This window comes from Marmota marmota, unplaced genomic scaffold (genome assembly GCF_001458135.2).
Source record: "Marmota marmota marmota unplaced genomic scaffold, marMar, whole genome shotgun sequence".
NCBI lineage: Eukaryota > Metazoa > Chordata > Mammalia > Rodentia > Sciuridae > Marmota > Marmota marmota.
Window position 1 is genome coordinate 13,398,388 of NW_025999913.1, and position 26,092 is coordinate 13,424,479.

Below are 26,092 nucleotides of genomic sequence, written 5' to 3' on the forward strand. Positions count from 1 at the left end.
TATTTTTCTATCCTTAATTGAAAAAATTCGAATAGCTTTCAGTTTTTCATGTTACTATTCATTTTTTATCTTGTAGTCTTTAGTTCTTATTGTTTATTATAACAACATGATTAAACAGTTTGAGAATGCTTAAAATTGATCTAGTAGAAGATACCAGTGCTTCTATCTAATCCAGATTCCTGTGTTCAGTAGTGACCACACATTGTGCCTGATACTCATCTATTGAGTTTACTAAGAAGGAATGAGTAAGTTTTTAAAGTATACTAAGGCATCAGAATTCAGGAACTGCTAAGAAGACACAGTGAGATGGAAAAAGGGGAACACAACAAAAACTAGGTATATTTCCCTACTGAATGTTACAAACAGTTGTGTAATTTGAATATTGATCATTCATGTGATATGTTTCTCATTTTAAAAGTGTACATAGTACTAATGGGTAGTATTTATTGAGTACTTCTGCCAGTACTGGTGCTCTAAATTATCTTGTTTAATTTTCATGCCACTGATGTGGTACACCTTTACCATGCCCATTTTATCTGAGGACACTTGGGGAGGTTAAGTAATTCCGAAGTGATGGCTTTACACCCAAGCAGTCTAGTATGCCTTCATACCTACTAAACTACATACTTTGCTCCACACAGTTGAAAATAATAGCAGATGCTAATATTGAGTGGCTTAATTTCTTTTTTTTTGGCAGATTTTTTTAATATAATGGCAACCCCTCGGGGAAGGTCAAAGAAAAGAACAGCTTATGATGGTTCAGATAGCCTTCCTTTGAGGAGCTCCGGCAGGCAGGTATGTTCATTTGTTCACTCAATGAACCTCTTTTGAGCATACAGGAATATTATGGTTGGGACTGGAAAATTAGAGGTGGGAAGACACCTCTAGTCCTCTAGTCCTATTGTGGAGAAAATCACAGTAGTCGTGGTATAGCATGATAAAGGGAGAGGACGTAGAAATGCTGCATCTCTGGTTGGGGGAACTGCAAGGATAAAGGCATGGCGTGCAGATGGGCACCAGAGAATTGCACTAGGTGATGGGGCTCTGGCCCCATTATGCACGGCTTGGATATCATTCAGAGGAATTTGGACTTCTGCTTATAGTCAGTTAGGTATTGCTTTTTTTTGGTAGTGTTTTTCTTTTTCATGAAAAAAATGATAGAATTATCTCTCTAGAATTTTCCTGACTTTTTTAAAAAAATAAAAGTCTGTAATACTGTAAGGGTTTAAGTCTTCTAAGAAAAAAAAGTCTTAATTTTGAGAATGACGTGTGTTTATTCTGAGCGGTGTCACTTTTTCCTGAGAAAGGCTCAGGTGAATTTGAGTTCCTAGGTGCCTGCTATTAAAGTGCTGGTTCTGTATCTCTAGCCAGCCAGTGAACTGTGTGTGCAGTGAGTCATGAGGCAGTGGTTCCTGTGGGTCAGCCTCTGGGCCACTGCCAGGATGTTGTTGACCTTCACACTTGGAACTCATAACGCATGTGGTTTCAGTAGTAACACACCTTCCACCCCATCACCCTGGTCATCCCAGTGATCCTCACCTCAGCTGACTCTCCCACAGGCAAAGAAGAAGGCAACAGAGACAGCAGATGAGGACGAGGATGGCGTGTCAGAGAAGAAGTATAGGAAGTGCGAAAAGGCGGGCTGTACGGCTACCTGTCCTGTGTGCTTTGCAAGTGCCTCTGAAAGGTCTGTTTGGAAGGCGCATCCGGCCTTGAGTTGCTGCCCATGAGAGCAGTGTGCTTTGTGGGGACATCTTCCTAGAAGGTAGTTTTCCCAAAGACAGATGCCAGTACTGAAAGTCACCTGAGAGAGAGAGACATTGCTCATTCTCTACACTCCACATCTCCACAGAGCTCCTTGGCACTCCTGGACTAATGGGAGAGAGCACACCCATGCCAACTCTGCAGTACAATGCCCTCATATGCCACCAATCATAGGGGCTGGCGACACAGTGGGGAAGATCCTTGACCTTCCAGAGGAGACCAGCGAGTGATCACTGGTCACTGATTTTTCTCCCTTGTGTAATATGCCACGTCTTCCCACATCTATGTAAAAGTCTCACAGAAACTATGTAGTTAACTGCAGTCGTGACATTTCCAGAGGAAAATCTTTAGTTAAGGCTTAAGATTCAATAAACTCTGGAAAACACATCCTGCTTATTTTGAAACATGCAGAGGTGGTGGGGGATGTGCTCCCAGTGGCAGGATTCCTCGTTCTGTTGCTGTATTATCTCTTTGGCAAGTTACGTGGCCAGATAGCCTGCTTGATATTCAGATTACAGCTGGCCGGATCCGTCCCTGTTCAGGATTGGGCCAAATGGGCTCCTGGAGTCCTCTGCACTAGCAACTCAAGTGCAGTGGCATGGATGCGTCATGGCATAAGCACCCATGCTCCGGGTTGGCCCCGGCTGCCAGCTAGGCAAGAGACCACTGGTCTAAGGCCTTGTGTCCTACTGTGTACTGCAGATAGAGCATCTCTAATCTGAAAGCCAAAATGCTTTAAAATCTGAAACTTTCTGAGTGCCAACATGATTCTACACCTGACCTCATGTGATGGCCTCAGTCAAAATGCAAATGCTAATAAAATTTTGTACGAAATTACCTTCAAGATATGTGTATAAAGTACATATGAAACAAACAAATTTATACTTAAGTTTGAGTTCCATCCTCAAAATGTTTTATATGTATGCCAAGATTCTAAAATCAAAAAATTTCTGAAATTCTTCAACTTCTGGTCTGAAGCATTTCAGATAAGGAATACTTGACTTGGTTCACTTTATATACTCCTGCATTCCAGTTTCCCCTGTTGTTGGCTCATGGCCATTAGGAGTCTTATGTGGAAATAATGTCAATAGGATACCCTTGTTGAATGTTTTTTTTTTTAAAGGGAAAAGAAATGTTTATTTTTTATCAAAGTTACATGTTTTTGCTGTTTTCAGATGTGCCAAAAATGGCTATACATCCCGATGGTATCACCTTTCCTGTGGGGAGCATTTCTGTAATGAATGCTTTGACCATTATTACAGAAGGTTTGTTTGCTAATTGAACTGTCCATGGTGGGTGAGACCGTGGCAAGGGCAAGGGAGGGGATCAGGGTTAAGGCTTAGTCCCTGGGCTCACTGAATTGTTGGACTGTTTTGGTCACATCTGTGACCACTTTTACTTTGACCAGGACTTTGATGTGCCAGTTTGTATGTGTTTCTTATATGTGCACACACTCAGGGCTCGAAAAATGTCTGCCACGGATCTACACATTCTGAAAGCTCTCAGAGCCGCTCTGCTATTCTGTCATAATATGCAGAGGGTGGGGTGCAGAAGTAGGGGAGAGGGCTGCTGATGGACATAGTGCACTGGACAGCCAGCCATTCCTTTTACTAATTTTATTGTGTTTTTTTTTTTTTTTTCCCCTCTTCTTCTCTGTTAATGTGGTTGGTGGCATAGGAGTTTTACTTAAAGAACTGATTCTTTGTTTATATTTTCAATTTTTTTGTGCTCTCATTTTTTTTATTCTAGTTGATTTAGGTTTAATTTTTTCTTTATCTAGTTTCTTAAGTTGGAAGCTTTAAGGTTAATTTTAGATCTCTCTTCTAAGAAGTGCATTTAATGCCATAAATTTCCCTCCAAATGATTTTCTTCCACAAATCTCAATAATTTTCATTCATTTAGTTCAAAGTATTTTTAAATTTCCCTTGAGTATTTTTCTTTGATCCAAGATTATTTACGTACAAGGCTCCAGCACCAAAATAAGTAACTGATTTAATTTTCAACTGCCTTTAATTTATGTGTATGTATTATTCACATTTTAAGAAATTATTGACATAGTTGAATTGAAATATATTAATTGCTGGTAGTTTATCTTGGTTCTCTCTTTTGCCTTCTCTGATTTTAATTGCACATTTTTTGATTATGTTACTTAATCTAGTGATGTAATTTTTAAGTGGCCACCCTAAGATTTACTGTGTACATTTGAAAATATTCTTTTTTTTTTTTTGGTGGTTCTGGGTATAGAACTCGGGGTCTCGGCCATACAAGTGCTCAACCACTGAGCTGTACCCCCAGTTCTTAGATTTTAAAATATCCTAATTTCTCCTTTAGAGAATACTTTTCCCTTATTAGATTAACTTTTTTTTTTAATTGGTTCTTTTTGGTTACATACGTCCGCAGAATTTGTTATGCTATCGTCATCGTACAAACGTGGAATAGAGAACACCCCTTCTGACCGCCTGCTGTATGGGTGCCATAGTAACTTCCCTCTGTGTGAAAGACTGGGTTAGTCCTTCATGTAAAATTTACTGAACTGACTTGTGTTTTGACATGTAGCTTGGTATATTTATTGTTTGCAGCCATAAAGATGGATATGATAAGTATACCTCCTGGAAAAAAATATGGACCAGCAATGGCAAAACTGAACCTAGCCCCAAAGCATTCATGGCAGACCAGCAGCTCCCCTACTGGGTAAGAAATAGCATTTATTGAGCTAAAAGGAAGAGCAATGGATGAAAAACCTGACTTTTAAAAAATCTTTCTTTTATTACTTCTGTTCTGATTTATTTTGGGGGGTGGGTACTGGGGAGCTTAACCACTGAGCCAAATTCCCAGCCCTTTTTAATTTTTGAGATGGGGTCTCGCTAAGTTGCTTAGGGACTTACTAGTTGCTCAGGCTGATTATAGAGAACTTGGTGATCCTCCTGCCTCAGCCTCCCAAGTGGTTGGGATTACAGGTGCACACCACCATGACTCTCAGTTCTTTCTGATTATTATTATTTTTTATAGAAAGATAATATAGGAAGAAACTAACGCCTCACACCTGCTGGTGATAGTTATTGCTAAGTTTGGTATATATCCTTCTAGTCTTTAATTTATTCATATTTTTGAGTTTGTTTAAACATAATTTTGTGCTTTATATACAAATCTTAATTAGGTTAAAAAATTTGGATTTTTTTTTTTTTTTTTACAACTTGTTTTAAATTTTTGGTACGAGGGATTGAACTCATGGATGCTTAACCACTAAGCCACATTCCAGCCCCCTTCCCACCCCCGCTTTTGTTTGTTTTGAGACAGGGTCTCACTAAGATGCCTAGGGCCTCAGCCTCCTGAGTTGCTGGGATTATAGGTGTACACCACTGCACCTGGCTCTAACTGTTTTTTTTTTTTTTTTAGAGAGAGAGAATTTTTTAACATTTTTTTTTTTTTTTTTTAGTTTTCGGCGGACACAACATCTTTGTTTGTATGTGGTGCTGAGGATCGAACCCGGGCCGCATGCATGCCAGGCGAGCATGCTACCGCTTGAGCCACATCCCCAGCCCCCTCTAACTGGTTTTTTTAAATCTTACTTTTTATGATCCTTTTTCCATTTAGCCGTTCTTTGAAAATATATTTTAGTGATTATATATATCATAAATCACCACTTAATAAATGATTTGCTTTTTTTTTAATACAAGTAATTCTGAGCTGCCTTGTACACACTTAAACTTTTTTTTGAAGTAGAAAGTCAAACAACAGAATTAACTATTTTAATGTTGTCTAATGAGGTTTTTTTTGGAGGGGGTGGTGGGGGATTCAGTTTTTTAAAAAATATTTTTAGTTGTAGATGGAACAACACCTTTATTTTGTTTATTTAGTTTTATGTGACGCTGGGGATCGAACCCAACCAGGGTCTTACACATGCTAGGCAAGCGCTCTACCACTGAGCTACAACCCCATCCTGGGGATTCAGTCTTGATCTCAACATGCTAAATACATGCTCTTCCCCTAAGCCAAATCCTGAGACCTAACATTAACTATTTAAGGCATACAATTCAGTGGCATTTAGCATATTAACAGTGTTGTGCAACTGCCACCTCTGTATTATTCCAACTTGCTTTCATCACCCACAAAGGAAACCTTGTACATTAGGCAGTCACCCTCTAGTTCTCCCACCTTTCAGTCCCTGGAAACTGCTAATCTGCTTTCCATCTTTATGGATTTATCCAGCTAGGGTGTTTCCTATAAATGGAATCCTACTGCATGATAGCCTAATTATCCTTTCATCTTTTGATGGACACTTAGGTTGTTTTAAACCTTTAGCTATTGTGAATAGTGTGGCTATAAACATTCTTTTATAAATATTTGTTTGAATATCTGTTTATAGTTACTTTAGGGCTATTCCTAAGGAATGGAATTGGAGGGCCATATGGTAATTCTGTATTTGATTTTTTGAGAACCTTCACACTCTTTTCCATAGCTGCCCCACAATTTTCATTTCTGTGTGTGTGGGCTCAGATTCTCAATGCCCTCCCCAACTTTCATTTTGTTTTATATTTTATATACTGGCAATTGTAAGTGGGTGTGAAGTGGTATCTCATTGTGGGTTTTTTTTTTTTAAATCACCTATAACAGTAGTTTGTAAGTGGACCTTTATTTATTTAAATGCAGTGCTGAGAATTGAACCCAGTATCTCATACATGCTAGGCAAGTGCTCTACCACTGAGCCACAGCCCAGCCCCTCGCTGTGGTTTTGATTTTCGTTTCTTTAACTAATGTCAATTTGCATATCTTCTTTGGAGAAGTGTCTGTTCAAATGGTTTACCTGTTTTTAAGTTGAGTTGTCTTTTTATTTTTGAGTTGTAGGAATTCTTTATACATTATGTAAACTAAGCCCTTGTCAGATCTTGGATTTGCAGATATTTTTTCACTGTAGTTGTCTTTTCACTTTGCTAGTGTCCTTTGATGCATGAAAGTTTTCAGTTTTACAAAGTTTAGTTTGTCCACTTTTTTCTTGTTTGTGGTTTTGGTATCACACCTAAGAATTCACTGCCATATTTGAGGCCATAAAGATTTTTTTTTTTTTCTTTTTGGCTTGTACTTTTTGTTTTTTGATAAACATGACCCTAGACTATATTTTGACATACATACATGGAGTAAAACCCCTTCCAATTAGGATTCCATTCAGTGTGTATACATAATGCCCTGTTTTCTTCTAAGTATTTTATTGAATTAGCAATTACATTTAGTTGTTTAATCCATTTTGAGTTAATTTTTATGTGTGAAGTTGAATCTGACTTCATTCTTCTGCATGTGGATATCTCCACACTTTTTTAAAAAAAATATTTATTTTAGTTGTAGTTGGACACAATACCTTTATTTTTATGTGGTGCTGAGGATTGAACCCAGGGCCTCGCACGTGCTAGGCGAGCACTCTACCACTGAGCCACAAACCAGCCCTCTCCACACTTTTTAAAAATAACTTATTTTGGAATAATTTAAAATGTACAGAAGGTTGCAGAGATAGCATAGAGAGTTCTCATATATCCTTCACCCAGTTTGCTTAATGTAATCATCTTATGTACCATGATTGTTTGTCAGACTGAGAAATTAACATTGGCAAGTGTGAATAATGACATTACAGATTTTGTTTAGATTTTATCTGTTTTTTCATCTAGTCCTTTTACTGTTCTGGGATCCAGCCCAGGGTATCACATTATTTGCATTGAGTGTACTGACTTTTTTGACCTGTGATAACAGAATTCATCTCTGATGATTTCCTTAGTCTGAGCTGGAAAATCTTTCTGACAACAGTTCTTAGCTCCTCTGTGCTCTTTGTTGTTGCCTGAGCTAGTACTGAATCAGAAATTAGCCTAATGGGATAGAAGTGGATTATGTGGGGAATGGTGACACAGGATAAGTGGTGGAGGGTGGAAAAGTAGCTCAAGATTAGCCAACCTGTTGATCTTGACCTCTCTTCTTTCCCTAGGTTCAGTGTACCAAACCAGAGTGTGGTAAGTGGCGGCAGCTTACCAAGGAAATCCAGCTCACTCCACAGGTAGCAAAGACGTATCGGTGTGGTATGAAACCAAATACTGCTGTTAAGGTATGATTTCTGTTGGTGTTCCTTTTGAAGTAATGGATAACATTAATTTAGTTGTCAGTAAATAGTAAGGGTATGTATTTTTCGTTTTATCTGGGTTGTGTGAATGCATGTGACAACCCCAGCTGCAGGTGGTGTACTAATTAAGAATTTCACTTTTCTCTCGTTACAAGTGGTTTGGAAATAGGCTGTCCAGAGTTGGTCGTCTTCTTTCCAGTGCGTCTAGTCTATCCTTAGTTTGTCCTCCATCCTCAAGTTCATCAGGTGGTTGCCGTACCGCCAGCCACTGTGTCTAAATTGTACCAGAGAAAGGGCAAAGGGTGTGAGAGGTACAACAGCTGACTCTATCCTGTTTTTGGGAAATAGGGTAGATATCTGTTTGTATCTTATTGGCTGGAACAGAATCATGCAGCTACTCTGGATTGCACTGAAGACAAAGGAAGAAGATATTTTTACAACTGAGCATGTTGCAACACCAGACGAAAGCAGGATCTCACCAGTAAGGAGGGACAGATGTGTGGCTGTTAGGAATTAGCCATCATTGGTATAATGTGCCTTCTTTGAAATTTGGCAATTAAGGTTTAAAAATGTGTAATTCTTTAACGTGTTAAAGGAATTAATCCATACAAATGTCACTAATGCTTTAAATAAGTTAAATAATATTAAAAGTCATTCTGTCATGGTGGTTCACCCCTGTAACCCCAGTGACTCAGGAGGCTGAGGCAGAAAGATCACAAGCTCCAGGCACCTCAGTAACTCAGGCCCCGTCTCAAAATAGAGCTGGGATGTAGCTCAGTAATAAAGTCCCTCAGGGTTCAGTTCCTGTACTTAAAACAAAACAATGTTAGGAATCAAATTCCAGATTGAAAATACTATCTTTTTCAAAAAATTCAGAAATGATTTGCATATTATTTAAAATTTACCTTTTAAATAATATAATACAGTAGTTTGTAGTATATTCACAAAAAAATATGCAATTATTTCCAGCAAAACACTTAAATATTCTTCTTTTAAAGAATGGATGGAAAGTTTTTATAAAGTTTATAGTCAAGTTTTAAAAACCTTGGATTTAACATAAAAATATTGCTAAAACAACTCATAATTATTTCAAAATACCAATTTGGTGTCTGGAGCCGTAGGTCAGTGGTAGAGGCCTTGCCTAACATGATTGAAGCCCTGATTTAGTCCTCCACACCACCAAAAAACATTGGAAGATTTTTGCAAGTGACAAAATGAGAAAAAGAGTATGAACATTTAGGAGTTAGAGTTTTTATTTTTTCATAAATAAGTTTTACGTAAGAATTTACTCTTGGGGCTGGGGCTCAGCAGTAGAGCACTCGCCTAGCATGTGCTAAGGTGCTGGGTTTTATCCTCAGCACCACATAAAAATAAATAAAGGTATTGTGCCCAACTACAACTAAAAAAAATTTTAAAAAAAGAATTTACTCTTAGGATAAAGTTAATTGAAAATATGCATGTACATATATCGTATACAACTAAAAAATGAAAGTTTTTCTTATCTCTTTCCTGTTTTGATGAGTAAGCTGTTAGTTAAGCTGTTAATGATTCATTTATCCTACTAGACTTTTTTTTTTTTTTTGTTTTGGTAATGCTGGGAATTAAAGTCTGGTTGGTATGTGCTTGGCAAGCACTCTAAGACTGAGACACATTTTCAGTCCTGTGTGGTGTGTGTGTGTGTGTGTGTGTGTGTCCGTCCCCGCTTTTTAGAAATGCATTTGAATGTATTTATGAGGGGCACATTACTTAAGACTATTGATATGAATATGCAAATTGCATTTGAAAGATCCAAAGACCCCAACTCAGAGTCATCATTATGTCAAAACCTTATCTGCATCAACTGGTGTTATTTTTAATTGATATAAAGTTGCATCTTATTTTTGTTTTTGAGCTGTGATTACATACTATAGTTATAGGAATGGCTCCTAAGTGAATTTCATTGAGTTTCAGAAGATGTCTACAGATTGAATTCATTATGCCAATGAAGATATACAATATTTCCATCACTCTAAAAAATTCTGGTTATTTCTTCTCTCCCCCAGAGGAATTTCTGGTGTCTATCATCATAGCTTAGTTTTCCTTGTTCTTGAACTTTGTAAAAAATAAAATCAGGGGCTGGGACTGTGTCTCAGTGAAACTATGAGAGGAGGGACAGATGTGTGGCTGTTAGGAATTAGCCATCATTGGTATAATGTGCGTTCTATGTGTGAGGCACTGGGTTCAATCATCAGCACCATGTAAAAATATAAAATAAAAAAAAAAATGAGGGCTGGGGATATAGCTCAGTTGGTACAGTGCTTGCCTCACATGCACAAGGCCCTGAGTTCAATCCCCAGTACCACAAAAAAAACCAACAAACAAAAAAAACAGCCATATGTATTGTGTAGTGTAGTGTTCGCTTTTTTTCACTAAGTAGGATTTGAGAGACACCTCGTCACTGTCGTGATCAGTAGTTTCTTTTAATTGTCAAGTAAAATTGCATTGTAGGTATGCCCTGCAGTTTGTTTAACCATTGTCCCTGTGTTTTTGCTGTGTGAGAAAAGCTACAGTGAGCATTCTGTGCAAGTGTTCTGTGGGCCTTTTCATTTCTTACAGGCAAATACACAAGAGTGACACTACTGAGTCATGTAGTAGTTGTTTAATGTTAAGAAACTGCCAAATGGTTTTCCATGATTCTTGTGCCATGTTCCAACATTTGGTGGTGTTTTCTTTTGTGGTTTTGTTGGTATAGTGGGTATGTTTTGGCATCTCATGGGGGCATTGGTTTGCATTCCCCTGTTAACTGGTGATGCTGAGCATCTTTTTTTTTCCTAATTTTTAAATTTTTAGTTGTACATGGATACAATATCTTTTATCAAGTTAAAGGCTTTTGATATGAGGAATAGGACAAAATTCAATTTTTCCATATAGGTACTTAGTTTTTCAGTACTATTTGTTGAAAAGATTATTCTTTTTTTCATTGAACTAACTTGATATCATTTTTTTAAAAAAATCAATTGACCATACATGCAGTATGTACCACATTCCATAGTTCCCATTGTTTATCCTTGACCAAAATGGTCTTGTCTTGATTATTGTATCTTTTTTAAGTCTTAAAATTAGTTAGTGGTAAGTTCTTCCAACCTTTTTTTTAAGATTATGTATTCTAGGACCGTTATGTTTCCATGTATGTTTTCCATAAGCTTGTCCATATCTACCCTCCAGGATTTTGATTGGAATGTGTTGAATCTGTGTATCTTTTGGAGGATAATGGACATTTTTCAGTTTTCTAACCCAGTTACTGCAAGTAATGGCTTGTGAGTCAAATCTGGCCCTTTGCCTGTTTTCATAAATAATGTTGTTTTTGTTTTTGATGGTGGTTCGTTTTAGTTATATATAACATTAGGATTAATTTTGACATAGTTATAAAAGCATGGAATATGATTTGCTCTAATTCAGACCCCAGGAGGTCCTTTTCCTACCTTTCTCCCTCCCTCTGTTCCCTTCTCTCTCCTCTACTAATCTTTCAGCTATAAAGAAAGTTTTATTGGTGCACAGCGTGCTCTTTAATTATGTAGTGTCGACGGCTGCGTTCATGCTCCATGACAGGAGTCATGATGGAGACTGCATGGTCTACAGAGCCTAAAATATTTACTATCTAGTCTTTACAGAAATCATTTCCCAGGATTCCTTAATTTCTCCCAGCAGTGTTTTCTAGTTTTCACTGAGGATGGATTTTTATTTTCAAGTTGTTTGTGGCATTTGTATAGGTATATAGTTGACTTATATGTGCTGACTTTATACCCAGAGACTTTTTTGGCTTTCCTTATTAACTTTTATAAATCCTTTTGTAGATTCCTTTAGGTTGTCTACAAACTAATATCAACTGATATTCTTTTCTCTTTCTTTAATATTTATTTTATTTTATTTTTTTTTTAGTTTTTGGCGGACACAACATCTTTGTATGTGGTGCTGGGGATCGAACCGAGGCTGCACGCACGCCAGGCGAGCGCGCTGCCGCTTGAGCCACATCCCCAGCCCCTGATATTCTTTCTTTTTCTCTTTTTCTTGCCTTATTGATTTGGGCAGGACCACCACTGACATACCATACAGAGGTGGTGAAAGCCAAGCCTCCTTGTCTTACTCCTGGCCTCAATCTGACTGGAGTACTCTGCTTATTGATATAGCTTCTTGTAGATGCTCCTTTGTTAGGTTGAGGGAGAAGGTCCTTTCTTCTCCTGCTTTGCTAAGAACTTTTATTCGAAATTTTGGTTGACTTTTGCCAAATATATTTTCTTCATCTATTAGGTGATCATGTGGGTTTTTTGTCCTTTAATCTGCTAATGGGGTGAATCACACTGATTTTGAAATGTTGAAACAATCTTATATTTCTGGAAAAATTTCTCCCTTTTTTTCTAGTGTACTATGCTTTTAATATATTGCTGGGTTTTATTATGTTTTGTTAAGGATTCTGGCATCTGTGTTCATAGTGATGCTGTCACAACTCTTACAGCATCCTCGTCAGGTTCTGTCAGAGCTATGCTAGCTCCCCAAGAAGCAAATGGAGAATATGCCATGCTTTGTATTTTGTTAAACAGGGTGCATAAAGTCAGTATTAGTCCTTTTTTTAGTGTTTGGTTGACTCTTCTGGTCCAGGAGTTTGGGCCAGTATGTTTTAATTCGATTTCTTTAACAGATGTGTTATGATTCGGGTGGTTTGTGACTTGGAGATGGTTTGGAGATGCTTCAGGGCCCAGGTGCTTTTCATCTACGCTGTCAAATTTGTTGAAGTTGTTTATATTGTTCACTCTTCTTCTGTTAATGTCGGTGGCCTCTGTGGTATTCTCTCTTCTGTTCTTGTTGGTAATTTGGGGGTGAGGAATGGAAAGATCAGATCTGAGCCTAGTACCAGGTTCCTGGAATCGATGACTTGTTCTAAAATCTTTTAATTTAGCCCTTAATTATTCTTTTCAAAAAGTCATTTAATTTTAATTGACAAATGAAAAATATATGTTTGTTGTATGTAAGATGTTATTTTGAAATGCATACGCATTGTAGAGTGGCTAAATCAAGCTAATTAATTTATATATTACCTTATATATTGATTTTTTATGGGGAGAACATTTAGAACATTTAGAATATACTGTCTTTCATCTTCAAGATCCTCAACCTCTGCTTTAGAATAGAAGAGAAAAAAGTGGGAGGGGGCTGAGGAATGCAGTGCTGAGATTGTGGGGCAGGGGAAGCTCATCTGGCCCAGGGGGACAGTGCCTTGGTTGCACTGAATTAACCAGCACCATGCCCCAGGTGACTTCTCAAGTGAACAAGAGGCAGGCATTTCATTGTAACATTGAGAGGGGACTGCAGCCGCAGACCAGCAGTCAACAATAGAAGACTGCTTCATTAGAGTCTGGTCTTTGAACCATTTTCGCATGATTTATGTAGGTAGTGTTTTAAGGTTGAACAGTTCATTTAAAAAGATTTTGGATGAATCATTTAATAGTAGGTTACTAAATACGAGGTGTAATTTTTACATTTCTTTCTATGCTTTGACTAAAGAATAATTTGGAGCCATCTATAATTGCTCCTCTATTACTCTCTCATAATTGAATGTACGACTTCAAAATCATCTCTGCTAATTGTTCACAGTGTTTGGGTGCGTCAGTATTTTTTCCCCCTTGGGTGGCAGTTGTCATTTTCAGCTTCTCTAACATACTTAGTTTTTGAAAACTATAGGGTTTTCTTTGGAATGACTCTTTTGTAGACAAATGATATGTGTCCATCATTGAAAACTTCAAAAGAAATACAGAAAAGAACAGAGATGCTAGCCAAGAAAATGTATGCTGTTAGTCATCATGAAATAGCCACCACTTTTTGAGAGTTTTGAGTGTTCCTGTATGAATGAAGGAGGAGTGGTTGACGGACAACTTCCTGTTAAGGAATAGTGCCAACAAGATTTTTCTTTCTTTTTTATTTTTTTTGGCGGGGAGTGGGGAGTACTGGGGATTGAACCCAGAGGTGCTTGACCTCTGAACCACATCCCCAGCCCACCAACATGATTTTTGTAACATGCATTTGAAATAAGAAAAAGAAGCCAGGCTGAAATAAGAAATTGCTGAGCATGGAGTAATTATTTCCCCACCCAAAGAAATAGTGGTTTCTAAAAACTCCCTAAAAATTGAAAAATACATTATGTGACTATTGAGTTAAAATCACTCTAACCTTAAAAAAAAAAAATCATAGTTCTATTAGAAGATACTAATCAACACCATGCTCTGAAATCAGTAAAAGTAATTCAGATCATATCACACTTCAGTCGACCTCCTTTTTCCCTTTCTTCCAAGTGTTTTAAATGTCATTCTCCCCCATAACCTCGTGCCCTCTGCCTTTTTCTCTCACTGCCGTAGTTCTGTGGATCCCCCGCTCCCTATGGTTTCTTCTACTGTAGTGCCTTCCCTTCCAGGTTCTGCACTGTGGTTTGTTACCTGGTTGGATGTATCTTAACATCGAGGACTTTTTTCCAGGAGGGTCTCAGAGGTGTTGGATCCCTTATGTTTTGGAAAACTTGCTTGCTTTTACTCTTAACCTTGCCCTACAATGGAAGCCTTTTTCGTCTCCTTAGGGTCCCTTACCTCCTCAGTCACTCTCCTTTGATACCTGCCATCCTGTTGTTCCTGTCTACTTGATTGCCATCCATAACCTGAACCATGGAAATATTTATTTAAACAGTGTTTACTGAGTCATCTTGGTGTTTACCCTGGTAACAGTATCAGGGACCAAGTTGAGAGTTTATTTGTGGAACAGCAGTAAGAAGAAAGGCAGCAAATTCCACGTGTTTTTGTCATTTCTTTTTTCAGGAGGCTTCCATCTCGGTACATAAATAACTTTCTTAGGTGACTCTGATGTTTAGTCCACAGAACAAATGTACCATGCTTAATTCTGCACTTAAGGGGCAGTTAGGTTATTTGTAGATGTTATTGTTTATGACAGTACTGTAGCAAATAGCCTTCTATTGATGCCATTTTTGAGTATTTTTGTAGCATCAGTTCTTTTAAATGAAATTTTGGTATCAAAGTGTATGTTCAGTTTCAATATGATATAATTTATAAGTGCAGAAGAGGATTTATAATTGTATGTAAAGCATTAAACGGTCCTCGCCCAGTTTACGAAGCAGAGCAATGGCTTCCCAGGTCCTGGGTGCTCCTGCAGCGCGTCTCCTTTTCCCTTCTCTGTAAGGGCAAATGCTCTTTTGAATTTCATTGCTTTTTGTTTTATTAACTAACCTGTTGCAGAACATTTCAGTAACAGTGTTTTGCATATTTTTATCTCATCTTGCTCGTGTTCTGCTGCAACTTGCTCTTTCCACTCGACATTGAGGTTTCTGATGTGCATCTATGTTGATACCTAAACTCTGGTGTACTCGTTTTGTCTCCTGGGCAGTATTACCTTATATGAGTCTGTCCCAGCATATCTGTGTTCCTGTTGGTGGATATGAGGGTTGTTTCTATTTGGCTGGTACATGCAGTGCTTTGTGGCGCGTTCTTGCCTGGTCTTGCTAGGTGTATTTGAACACACACGTGCAAGTTTCTTTGGAATATATCCCAAAGACTAGGCTTGCCAGGCCATGTGATATGTTAGTCTTTAGTTAGGCAACTCTTTTAAAAAAATTGAAACAACATGCACTAATCAAGATGCATAGCTCAATGAATTCTCAAAGTGCCCATTTATCTGGCTCTTAGTATAGAAATTGAATAGCCCCTCAGAAGCCATCTGGTACTCCCTGTCTGTCACGGCCTTCAACCTTTCTCCCATGTGTACTTATTATTCTAATTTGCAATATTGTAGATTTTTTTCCTTGTTTGAGCTTTATATAAGTGGAATCATATGGTCTGATGGGTGCGGCTCCTTCTGCTCAACATTATGTTGTGTGTACAACATGAATACATCTCATAGACGTGTAGTAGCCTGTGGTTGTAGTTCACGCCCATTGTTGTGTAGCTTGTCATTGTTTGAATATAATATGGTCTATTTGTCCATTCCACTATTGAGAAATTTTGGGTTGTCTTTATCAATTTTCCTATTACAAACCATGCTCCTTTGTACTTTTTTTTTTTTGGTGGTGCTGGGGATTGAACCCAGGAACTTGTGCACGCCAGGGAAGCACTCCACTAACTGAACTACATCCCCAGCGCGCTCCTTTGTATATTTTTTAATCTGTCTGTTAGTGCACATGTTACAAGATTCTCTCAAGAAAATACATATAGGTTAGAATTGCTGGGTGTATCCTCTTTATGCTCTAATGAATTGCTGGTGGTGTCCTCAGTTATGAAGTCAAGTTACTATGCATTTAAAATCTCCATATTTTGTCAAATTGCTCTCCACAGTGGTATTCCTGCATGTTTTTACTAGGACATCCTCGCTCATGCAGGGTCTTAGCAAACTTTTTTGTCCGTTTAATAGGTGAAAAAGAGGTATTGAAGATAAATAGACAAGGCTATGTTTTATAAGTAAACTTAATTAAAACTTGGGTTTCTTTTGCAGCCTGAGACCTCAGATCATTGTTCCCTCCCTGAAGATCTAGTGAGTATTTCTGAGTATCCTGGATCAGAGTTAATGTGCTTTTGATGATAAGTAAATGACAGCAACGTTTCATGAGTTTCTCGTCTTCATTTGCTTGCTGATCAAAGCCTTTCTGATGTAGCTTGGTAACTGTGTTATGAAAATGTCATCAGTGGTGTTATATGTGACCCACTCCCAACTTAAAAATGTATACTGCTTTATATTAAAAGGAAGTAAAGGCTTCCTTGCCTTGCCTTAGGGCTCAGAATTACTGAACTTGTGTTTCAGGGATGACTTTATGACCCTTTCTCCACTTGAATCCTTCCCAGAAAAGAACAAGAGGGCCATAATTTGATTTTCTTGGCCTGGATTCAGCAGCAGGAGTGTCCCATGCATTTTGACCTCAATGTGACAGCTTTGTCCTTTTCATGACTAGATGTGGAAAGGGGAGTAGTATGTCTAGCTGGCAAGGACTGGCCACATTTCTGGTGTCTTCTTGAAGCTTAGCTCCCTGAGTTGGCAAGATCCGTGCAACCAGATCCAGTTTAAAATGATGTTTCAAAATTCTGGGCTTCTGAGTTCTCAAATTCTGAGAATTCTGAGTCATTCTGATTTTTAGTGATTCAGGATTAATTTGGGTTGTTCCAGGTATCTGAAATACAGGGACCAGAATGGAATTTTTAGCAAAGGGAGAAACTGACATCTAGCTAATCTACTTTAAATCCATTCTGTTACTTGAGGAGTGGGGTGTATATGTGTGTGTGTAGACATACACATATATACATACATATTTTTATAGACTGGACCCTCATATATTCCCTTGGTATGGCAGTGGACCATATGATTTCTGGATTTGAGGTATAGACAGTATGAGATGATCGAAAGAAAGGAAAAATAACTTTAAATATTATATAATTGTTCATCCATCTGTCCCATAACATTGAGACTATTTTGCAACCAGAAAAATCTGAACTCTTAAGATAGAAGCTGTTTATGAGATATAAGTATGTAAAAAAAGGAAGAGTTCTTGGAAATTGATCTGCTGGTTTTTGTGTTCAGCTGAGAGAGTCAGGTCCAGGTTGGTAGTGATGGTCATCTGCCTTACATTTTTAATGTTCCTGGGATTCTAGGGTCACAGCAGTTTCTAAGTTTTCAGTAAGTATCTTAGGTACCTGGAGCTTCTGTAGCAAGTTACCAGGATTCGCTGGAAGGCTTAGACAGTCGAGTGTGTTCTTCCACAGTTCTAGAGCTAGAAGCCCGAATCTGGGTGTCGGCCAAGCCGTGCTCCCTTTGCAGGCTCAAGGGGGAGGGTCCTCTTGGAGGTTGCCAGAAGTTGTTAGCATTCCTTGGCATGAGGCACACTGCTTTCATCCCTGCTTGCATCATCACCACCCCTTCCCCCGGCTCTTTCTTCTCTCTCTGGCTTCCACTAAGGACTCTAGTCATGGTGAATTTGGGGCTCCCACTATGCCAGTATGAACTCATCATAACTAAGTACATCTGTAAAGACCCTGCTTCCAAATAAGGTCACGTTGTAAGGTTCCGGGTGGACATAAAATTTTGGGGAACACTAACCTAGCACAGTGGGTATTTGATGATTGAATATGCTAATAGATTGTATATCAAGTACGGGTTCTTCAGTGGTATGTGTATTAAAGTGAGGGAGGGATGTTTGTTGGTCTGTTTACAAAATTATAGGGATCCAGGGTTGGCGACTAGCCGGAGCATGTACTAAGTATGAGTCCCATTGCTCCTACACCAGCAGAGTTCCGGTTGGTATGTCTTCAGATGGGTTTCTAGGGAAATAATAGCTGGGGGATTAGAGCAAGATGCCAAGGCCTCTAGTGGTCCTGACTCATTTTGCCCACTGAGCTGCATGACCCAGGGAACAGAAGAGAATTGGAGCAGCCTGGGTTCATGTTTTCCAAGGCACTGCATTCCACCCTCTGCATAGTCCAGCCTGAGTGCCAAGAGCTGAATCTCCATTTGCTCTTGCTTCGGGATCCGGCCAGGAAGGTGGCTGCTAGAGACAGGCTGGTGTGCTGGGAAAGGAGCTGGAGTGCCCCTGGTTTTGGTACAGTGTGGGCCTGTCAAGGATAGGTTTAACCTAAAGCAGGTGCTGAGAGCAGAGGTTGCAGGTGCATGTGGCTTTAGGGGCTGGGCATAGAAGATGACTGAAGCAGTGGGGTATACTGTTGGGAATGTTGGGGCTCGTAGACAGTGAAAAATGTTCCAGATAGCCTCTTGTTCAGGTCTACGTTTGGCATCTTATTTGATGGTACTAGTGTACTTTTACCTTCCAAAAGTGTTTTTTTTTTTTTTTTTTTTTTTTTTTTAAGTAGTTTTTGGCTAAAAGCAGTAATGGTAGACTAGTACTTGGAGAATTATGTTTTTATGTCCAATTTTAACTCTTTAAAAATCTTAAGTAAAAGGGAGCTGGATGATAGATAACTATGGAGCAGAAATAAATTTCCCTTTTGAAACTGAAAGCCAGGCTTGCAGGGTAGTAAGTGGGTGGAGCTCTAAAGATTTACCTGGCATTGGTGGGACTTTGGAGGGGGGAGACTGTCACTGTACATTAAGGCTATATTTTGCCTTAAGAAACATTGTGTGTATCATAATCCATTTGTTTTTAAATTTGTGTGTGCAGAACTCTGGTATAGAATTGTTAAGTCTGGTGGGGGGGGTAGAATAAAGGGCTAAGGATGAATGAAATGAAGATGGCCCTCTGTCCTTGGCACTAGCCGCATGTCCGTTTCTCTCTGCTGTTTTCTCTTTCTCCTGCTGGTACATTTCAGAGAGTGTCAGAAGTTTCCAACCACTGGTGGTACTCCATGCTCATCCTACCTCCTTTGCTGAAAGACAGCGTGGCAGCACCCCTGCTGTCTGCCTACTACCCTGACTGCGTTGGCATGAGCCCTTCATGTACCAGCACGAATCGTGCTGCCACTGCTGGGGATACCAGCCCTGGGAAGCTGGAGGCCTCCAAGGTGGCTTCCTCTGCGCTTGGTAAGAGCTGGTCCTGCTACTCCCTCCTTTCCAACCCTTACCCCTGCCCCCGAAGAAATGTAGGGGTGAGCAAAATACAAAAGAATTCTTAGAAAACGTAAGGAGGCATGATACAGGGCACATAATTATTCATGCATCTGGTTATATAGTCAGCTCTCCACATCCAGAGTTCTGGATCCACAAATCCAACTAACCATGGTTAGAAAACATTTGGGGGGAAAAAAATTGTGTTGAGTATGTATAGACCTTTAATTCTTGTCATTATTCCCTAAATAATATAGAACAGCTATTTACATAGCATTTGCATTTTGCGGGGGGAGTGTAAGTCACCTAGAGGTGATTTAGAGCACACATGTATGTGGATTATATGTAAATATTATACCATCTTGGCGAAGGGACTTAAGTGTGCATAGATTTAGGTGTCCTGGGGTGGGGTGCGGCTTGGAACTAATTCCCTGAGGATGTTGAGGGATAACTGTACTGTGGACCTGTCACACCATTAGTTTACAGTGTACAGTTAACTTTTCCCTCAGTAATTTGGGAACCCTTCACATTAATCTGAACATTGGATAGTGTGTGGAGGATATGCACTCTGAACTACCAGAAGAAAGCTCTGAACTCTGTGAGCAGTACCTTTTTCTCATTTCCATCTTTCTCCTCTAGTGATGCCATGGGTGATCCACTCTCAGAAAGGTGTAGAGCCTCAGGGTAGGCATGTTGCTGACTACCGACTGGAAAGAGAATCTTCAAGATTCTCCATCTTTTACTGTCTGTGCACACAGACAAACTGCATATTTTATGGTGCAAATAGATGTTTACATTGTTTTTATTTTTCCGTAAGTTTTTATTTTTCCATAAGTTTTTAATTAATAACACTGATCCCTCTTAAAATGTAGATATGACGGAGATCAAACTGAAAGTGGTAATTCCCAGTGTTAATGAAGGTGTCATGAAATAGGTGCTCAAATCCTGTTGGAGGGTACATTTGTGAAGGACATGTTGGCAGTGTGCATCAAAAATCTTAGACAGGTACCCTTAAACCCAGCAGTGCCATTTCTAGGACTTTTTTCTGAATACCTATTGTATGAGTAAGTCCAAAGATATATACAGAAAGGAATTTGTTTTGGAATTGTGTACAACAGTGAAAAATTGAATGAAATTTAAATGCCCAGAATAGGGGAATGGCTAAGTAATAGGAAAATATATAACCATTGAAGTCATGTGTAATGACATGAAAAAGTGTTCATAATATTCTAAATTCTAAAAAGCAAATTAGAAAATAGCACCTCTAGCATTTTCCCCAGCTTTGTAAAAGAAGTATCTGTTATATTAATATTCCTCATTTGTCAAAGCAGAATAATAGAGCATGCCCCTCAATGTAACCCCACCACTAGGACACCAGCAAGGGTTAGTGATTATTCTATTTTTTTGTGTGCCAAAAAGGTTACTATTAAAACATATCTTGAGGCTGAGGCTGTGGCTCAGTGGTAGAGCGCTTGCCTAGCACGTGCGAGGCCCTGGGTTCAATCCTCAGCACCACATAAAAATAAATAAAATTAAGATATTGTGTCTAGTTACAACTAAAAAATATATATATATATATCTTTATGAGGAGTTGTTTTATGGGTATAGAGCTTCAGTCTTGCAAGATGAGAAAGTCTCGTAGCTCTGTTGCACAACAGTGTTTTTTAAAGAATCAAAAATTTCATGCCACAGACACTAGGGTTGTGAATAACTTGTGAAGTAAGAGTGGGAAACTGTTTAGTTCATGGACATTTTATCCACTAGGTGCAAGAAGCAGAAGTTGTGCTGGATATACTGTGGGGCTCGCCCAGGTTGTGCTTTTGGGTTTGTTTTTGCTCTTTAATTCTTCTGGATTTGGAAGTGACAGCCTGCAGGAGTTTCCTGTTTGTGTCACCTGTCAGTTCCAGGCATGAACCGGTACTTCCAGCCTTTCTACCAGCCCAATGAATGTGGCAAAGCCCTTTGTGTGAGGCCTGATGTGATGGAGCTGGACGAGCTTTATGAGTTTCCAGAGTACTCCCGGGACCCCACAATGTACCTGGCTTTGAGAAACCTCATCCTTGCCCTGTGGTATACGAATTGCAAAGTAAGTAAGCTTGGCCAGCTAGCAGCAAGGGGACAGAGGACCTCCTTGCAGGAGAGTGCTGCCCTCTGTGGGGATGGAAGCCTCAGACCAGGGCTTCTCAGCCTCAGCACTGTGGCATCTTGGGCATGCCGCCATTTGGGTGCCAGGGGGGCCATCCTGTGTGCTGCAGGATGCTGAACAACAGCCCTGGCCTCTGCCCACTCTGTCAGCAACACTTCCCAGTCATGACAGCCAGATACACACTGAGGATCCCTTATCCAAAATACTTGGGACCAGATATGTTTCCAGTTTGGGTTTTTTTCAGATATTAGAATATTTACTTGAAACTTTATCGGTCAAACTCTCTGATCCAAAAGTTAGGAATGCTCCAAAATTCTTTGAGCACTGTATTGGCACTCAGATTTTGAAGCATTTCAGATTCTTGAATTAGAGATGCTCAGCCTGTATGTTTCTGGACATTTCCAAAAGGGAATAGAACCACCACTCAGACCATATGTACATTAGAGTGCTCAGTCTAGGAATGGGAATGAGGTGCAAGACTTGGTCCAAAGAGTTCCGGCAGCACTGCCAGGAGGGAGATAAAAACAAATCAAAGATTGGATTTAAGAGAGCAGGTCTCCTTACCTCAGTGTTTCCAACCAACCAAGATGGTGATTTTCACTCTGTTGGAACTGAATAAACGTTGGGAGCACCAAACAGCACCACCTTGAAAGGCGTGAACATAAGCTGGGGGTGGGGGGAGTAAGAATGCCAGTAGTTTTGTTTTTGTTTTTAACAAAGACAAACTCTCTTGGCCCTAGTATTTTTCTGATTTATTATTTCTTCAGCAATTATTTGAGTCACTGTTAGATACAGAATGTTGTGGGAGACTGCCACAGTGGTCTTGATTAAAGAAAGATATTCTGACTTCACTCTGATCTTTCACTGGATTAGAATCCAGTGTGAAATGAGTTGACCCAGTTAAATTCTGGATTAATACAGTTTATATGAATTATACCCAGGTGAGTATGCTGGGCAAGGTAGACATATTCATTTTGTGCCCAGATGGTTTGAGATAAGGGCTCACTAAACATTCACTAAATTATACAAAGTTGTGGTCAGAATTTTCTGTAAATAAGTAATATACATTTCAGAAACAACCTTGGATTTATTGTTTGTTATATTTCTTTTTGATTTTGAAATTTGATAGGGCTGGGCACGGTGGTGCACATCTGTAATCCCAGTGGCTCCAGAGGCTGGGGCAGGAAGATCACAAGTTCAAGGCCAGCCTCAGCAACTTGGCAAAGCCCTAAGCAACTTAGCGAGACATTTCTCAAAAAAAAAAAAAAAAGGGCTAGGAATGTATCTTAGTAGTTAAGTGCCCCTGGGTTCTATCCCTGGTAACAAAAAACCCGAAAATTTGGTAGAGGGGAAGAATTTAATGAAGTCCTTGGTATTTGTATGTAGTTTATGGTTTTTATTAGGAAGGGATACTGGGGATTGAACCCAGGGGCATTTAACCACTGAGCTACATCTGAGCCATTTTTATATTTTATTTAGAGACAGGGTCTTGTTAGGTTGCTTAGGCCTTTGCTAAGTTGCTGAGGCTGGCTTTGAACTCTAGATCCTCCTGCCTCCGCCTCCTGAACCACTGGGATTACAGGTGTGTGCTGCTGTATCTGGTTCTGTAGTTTAGGTTCTAATAAGAGTATTTATTATTTACATATGAAATAATTTGGTTAAAACAAATTTAAAAGAATTGAAGACTTTGCAGTGCTTTTTCTAAACTTTACGAGCACAAATGTCTCTCTTCAGCAGCCCCAGCAGCGTGCTGCATGTTGTTTGAGTCTGCCAGCCACATCGTCAACTCCCAGTCTGATTGATAGTGGAGCCAGATGTTGGTGACAAGTAAAGGATCCTGTCCTCAGCTTCCTGTCCTGGGCTCGGGAAGTGGACCAAGGAAAGCTAGTGTCTTTTTTTTTTTTTTTTTTCCTTATAAGTTCATGACATCACTCATGAGCCAGCTTTTGCTGCTGGTACCAGCAGCAGCCCGGGTTTCTGTAAGGTCCTCTTGAGTCAGAAGGGTAATGTGTCATGCTGCCACATTCCCTCGTAGCAGTCCTTCTCAGTGAGAAGAAACGGGATGCTCAAGTATAAACTGCTGAGTCCTCTCTCCCTTCCTCCTCTTATTCCCTCCAGCACACCCCTTCTGTCCTTCCTGTCTTGCTGATAAATGGTGGATGCAAATTATCCCTAGAGGCTTTTCTTCATTATGATAAAATAAACATCATTTACCATGTTTACCATTTTAGTCATTGTGGAATGTATAGTTCATCACCACTGTCGAGTTCCAGAACTTTCTCAGTATCCCAAGAAGAAACCCCATACCTGGTCACTCTTTCCTGTCCTTCACCAGCCCTTAGTAATTGCTAATCTACTTTCTGTCTTTGTGGATTTGCCTGTTCTAGATGTTGCTTATAAATGGAATCATATAATATGTGGCCTTTTGTGACTGGCTCTTTCACTTAGCATGGTTATTTTCAAGGTTCACCAATATTGTTGCATGTATCAGAACTTCATTCCATTTTATAGTGGAAGAATAGTTCATTGTTTGGGGATATACATATGTGTGTATCTATACATGTAGATATGTAGACAAATATGAACGGTTATGTTTATTTATCCATTGATGGACATTGGTTTTCACTGCTTGGCTGTTTGAATACTTCTATGAACATTGTATCTAAACATGTTTTTAATTCTAGGTCATGTAATGCTGGGTCATATGATGATTTTCTGCTTACCTCTTTGAGAAATCAAAAGATTTAAAACTTATTTTTAAATTGACAAAAATTGTATCTGCTTATGATATATAATACAATGTTTTGAAAAATGTGTACTTAAGGGGCTGGGGTGGTAGAGCACTTGCCTAGGATGTGTGAGACACTGGGTTTGATTCTCAGCACTGCATTTAAATAAATAAAAATCCATTAGCAACTAAAAAGTAGTTAAAAAAAAAAAGTATGTGTACTTTTGGAATGGCTAAATCAAGCTAATTAATATATGCAAATTTTTTTTGTGGTGAGAACACTTAAATCTACTCATTAATTTTTCAAGTGTACGGTTCCTGTTACTACCTGTAGTCCCAAGTCATGTAATAGATTTCTTGCACTCCTCCTGTCTAACAGAAACTTCGTACCTTTTGGCCAGTGTCTCCCCACCCCATCCCACCAGTCCCTGGTCCCTTCTACACTCTCTCTTGAGTTCAGCTCTTTCAGATTTCACATTTATGTAGGTGAGATTGTGCCGCTTTGCTGTCTATTCATCTGTTGACACATTTCTCAGCTCTTGTGAAAGGTGCTACACTGAACGTGGGAGCATAGACCTTGACACTGATTTCATTCCTTTTGGAAACTGACCCAGTGGTGGGATTGCTAGATGGCATGGTAGTCTGTTTTTAATTCTTAAGGAAGCACTATATCATTTTGCAGGATGGCTGTGTTGATTTCCATTCCCACCCACAGTGTGCAGAGCTCCCTGTCCTCCGCCTCTCGCCCCTTTTACTTTTGCCCTTTGGTAAAGGCTGTTAGCTGGATGAGGTGATGTACAGCATTATAGTTTGAATTTGCGTCTCCCTGGTGATTAATGAGCTTGAGCATTTTATCATGTACCCATTGGCCACTGGTACATCTTTTGAGAAATGTCCCGTTAGGTCATTTTCCCATTTTTCTGGTGCCGAGAAAGGAACAGGGCCGTGCACATATCAGCCAAAGTGCTCTACCACTGAGCCACATCCCCAGCTGCTATTTTGTCCATTTTTAAATTGGATTGTTTCTTGCTATTCATTCATTTTGAGTTCCTTGAGGTTTTTCTTAACACTTGGTCTCATTTCCAAACACAGGAAGCTCTTACTCCTCAGAAATGCATTCCTCACATCATTGTCCGGGGTCTCGTCCGCATCCGGTGCGTTCAGGAAGTGGAGAGGATACTTTATTTCATGACGAGGAAAGGTCTCATCAACACAGGCGTTCTCACCGTGGCAGCTGACCAGTACCTGCTTCCTAAAGACTACCACAACGTAGGTGCCGCTCTGCCCTGTGCTGTGGAGCCCGTGTGTCGCTGTGGGGGTACCCAGCAGACCATGGCATCACCATAGAACTCGCTTGAGGACTGTGTGGAGTGTTCCCCCCACGAGGAGGGTGCCCAGCTGTCTCCACACTGAGGAAGAGGGGAGGGATTGCTTCAGACAAGTAGCACCATGTGCTTGAGGAAAATAATTTTCTAAGAGAATTAAAAAACAGTAGGTGAACGTCAGAAAAGTGGAACAGTGCATTGTTGCCGTTGCTCTAATTTGAGTTTTGTTTCTTTTCTTTTTTTAAAGAAATCCGTCGCCATTGTTGGGGCTGGTCCAGCAGGATTAGCAGCTGCTAGGCAATTGCATAACTTTGGAATTAAGGTAAGATTTCTGGGATATGTAGGTGGAAACAGATGGTTATCTGCTTCTTTGGTCTTAATTTTCTAAGACATAGAAACCAGTTCTAATTTTAGTAGAGAATCTAAATGTGTTACCTCTTTACACTAGATCCTAGAAT

The 26,092-nt window shown here is 39.5% G+C and overlaps 1 protein-coding gene across 1 annotated transcript in view; it reads left to right on the forward strand.

Annotated features, from left to right (window-relative positions):
• Positions 1–697: 697 nt before the first annotated feature.
• Positions 698–26,092, forward strand: part of Kdm1b (lysine demethylase 1B) — a 42,639-nt gene continuing 17,244 nt past the window's right edge. The window contains exons 1-10 of the mRNA XM_015494061.2: positions 698–795; positions 1,560–1,687; positions 2,940–3,029; positions 4,344–4,455; positions 7,733–7,849; positions 16,385–16,423; positions 19,201–19,411; positions 21,337–21,521; positions 25,402–25,578; positions 25,882–25,956. Coding sequence (XP_015349547.1) covers positions 712–795; positions 1,560–1,687; positions 2,940–3,029; positions 4,344–4,455; positions 7,733–7,849; positions 16,385–16,423; positions 19,201–19,411; positions 21,337–21,521; positions 25,402–25,578; positions 25,882–25,956 — 1,218 coding nt within the window. The 5' untranslated portion in view covers positions 698–711. The remainder of the gene's footprint in view (positions 796–1,559; positions 1,688–2,939; positions 3,030–4,343; positions 4,456–7,732; positions 7,850–16,384; positions 16,424–19,200; positions 19,412–21,336; positions 21,522–25,401; positions 25,579–25,881; positions 25,957–26,092) is intronic.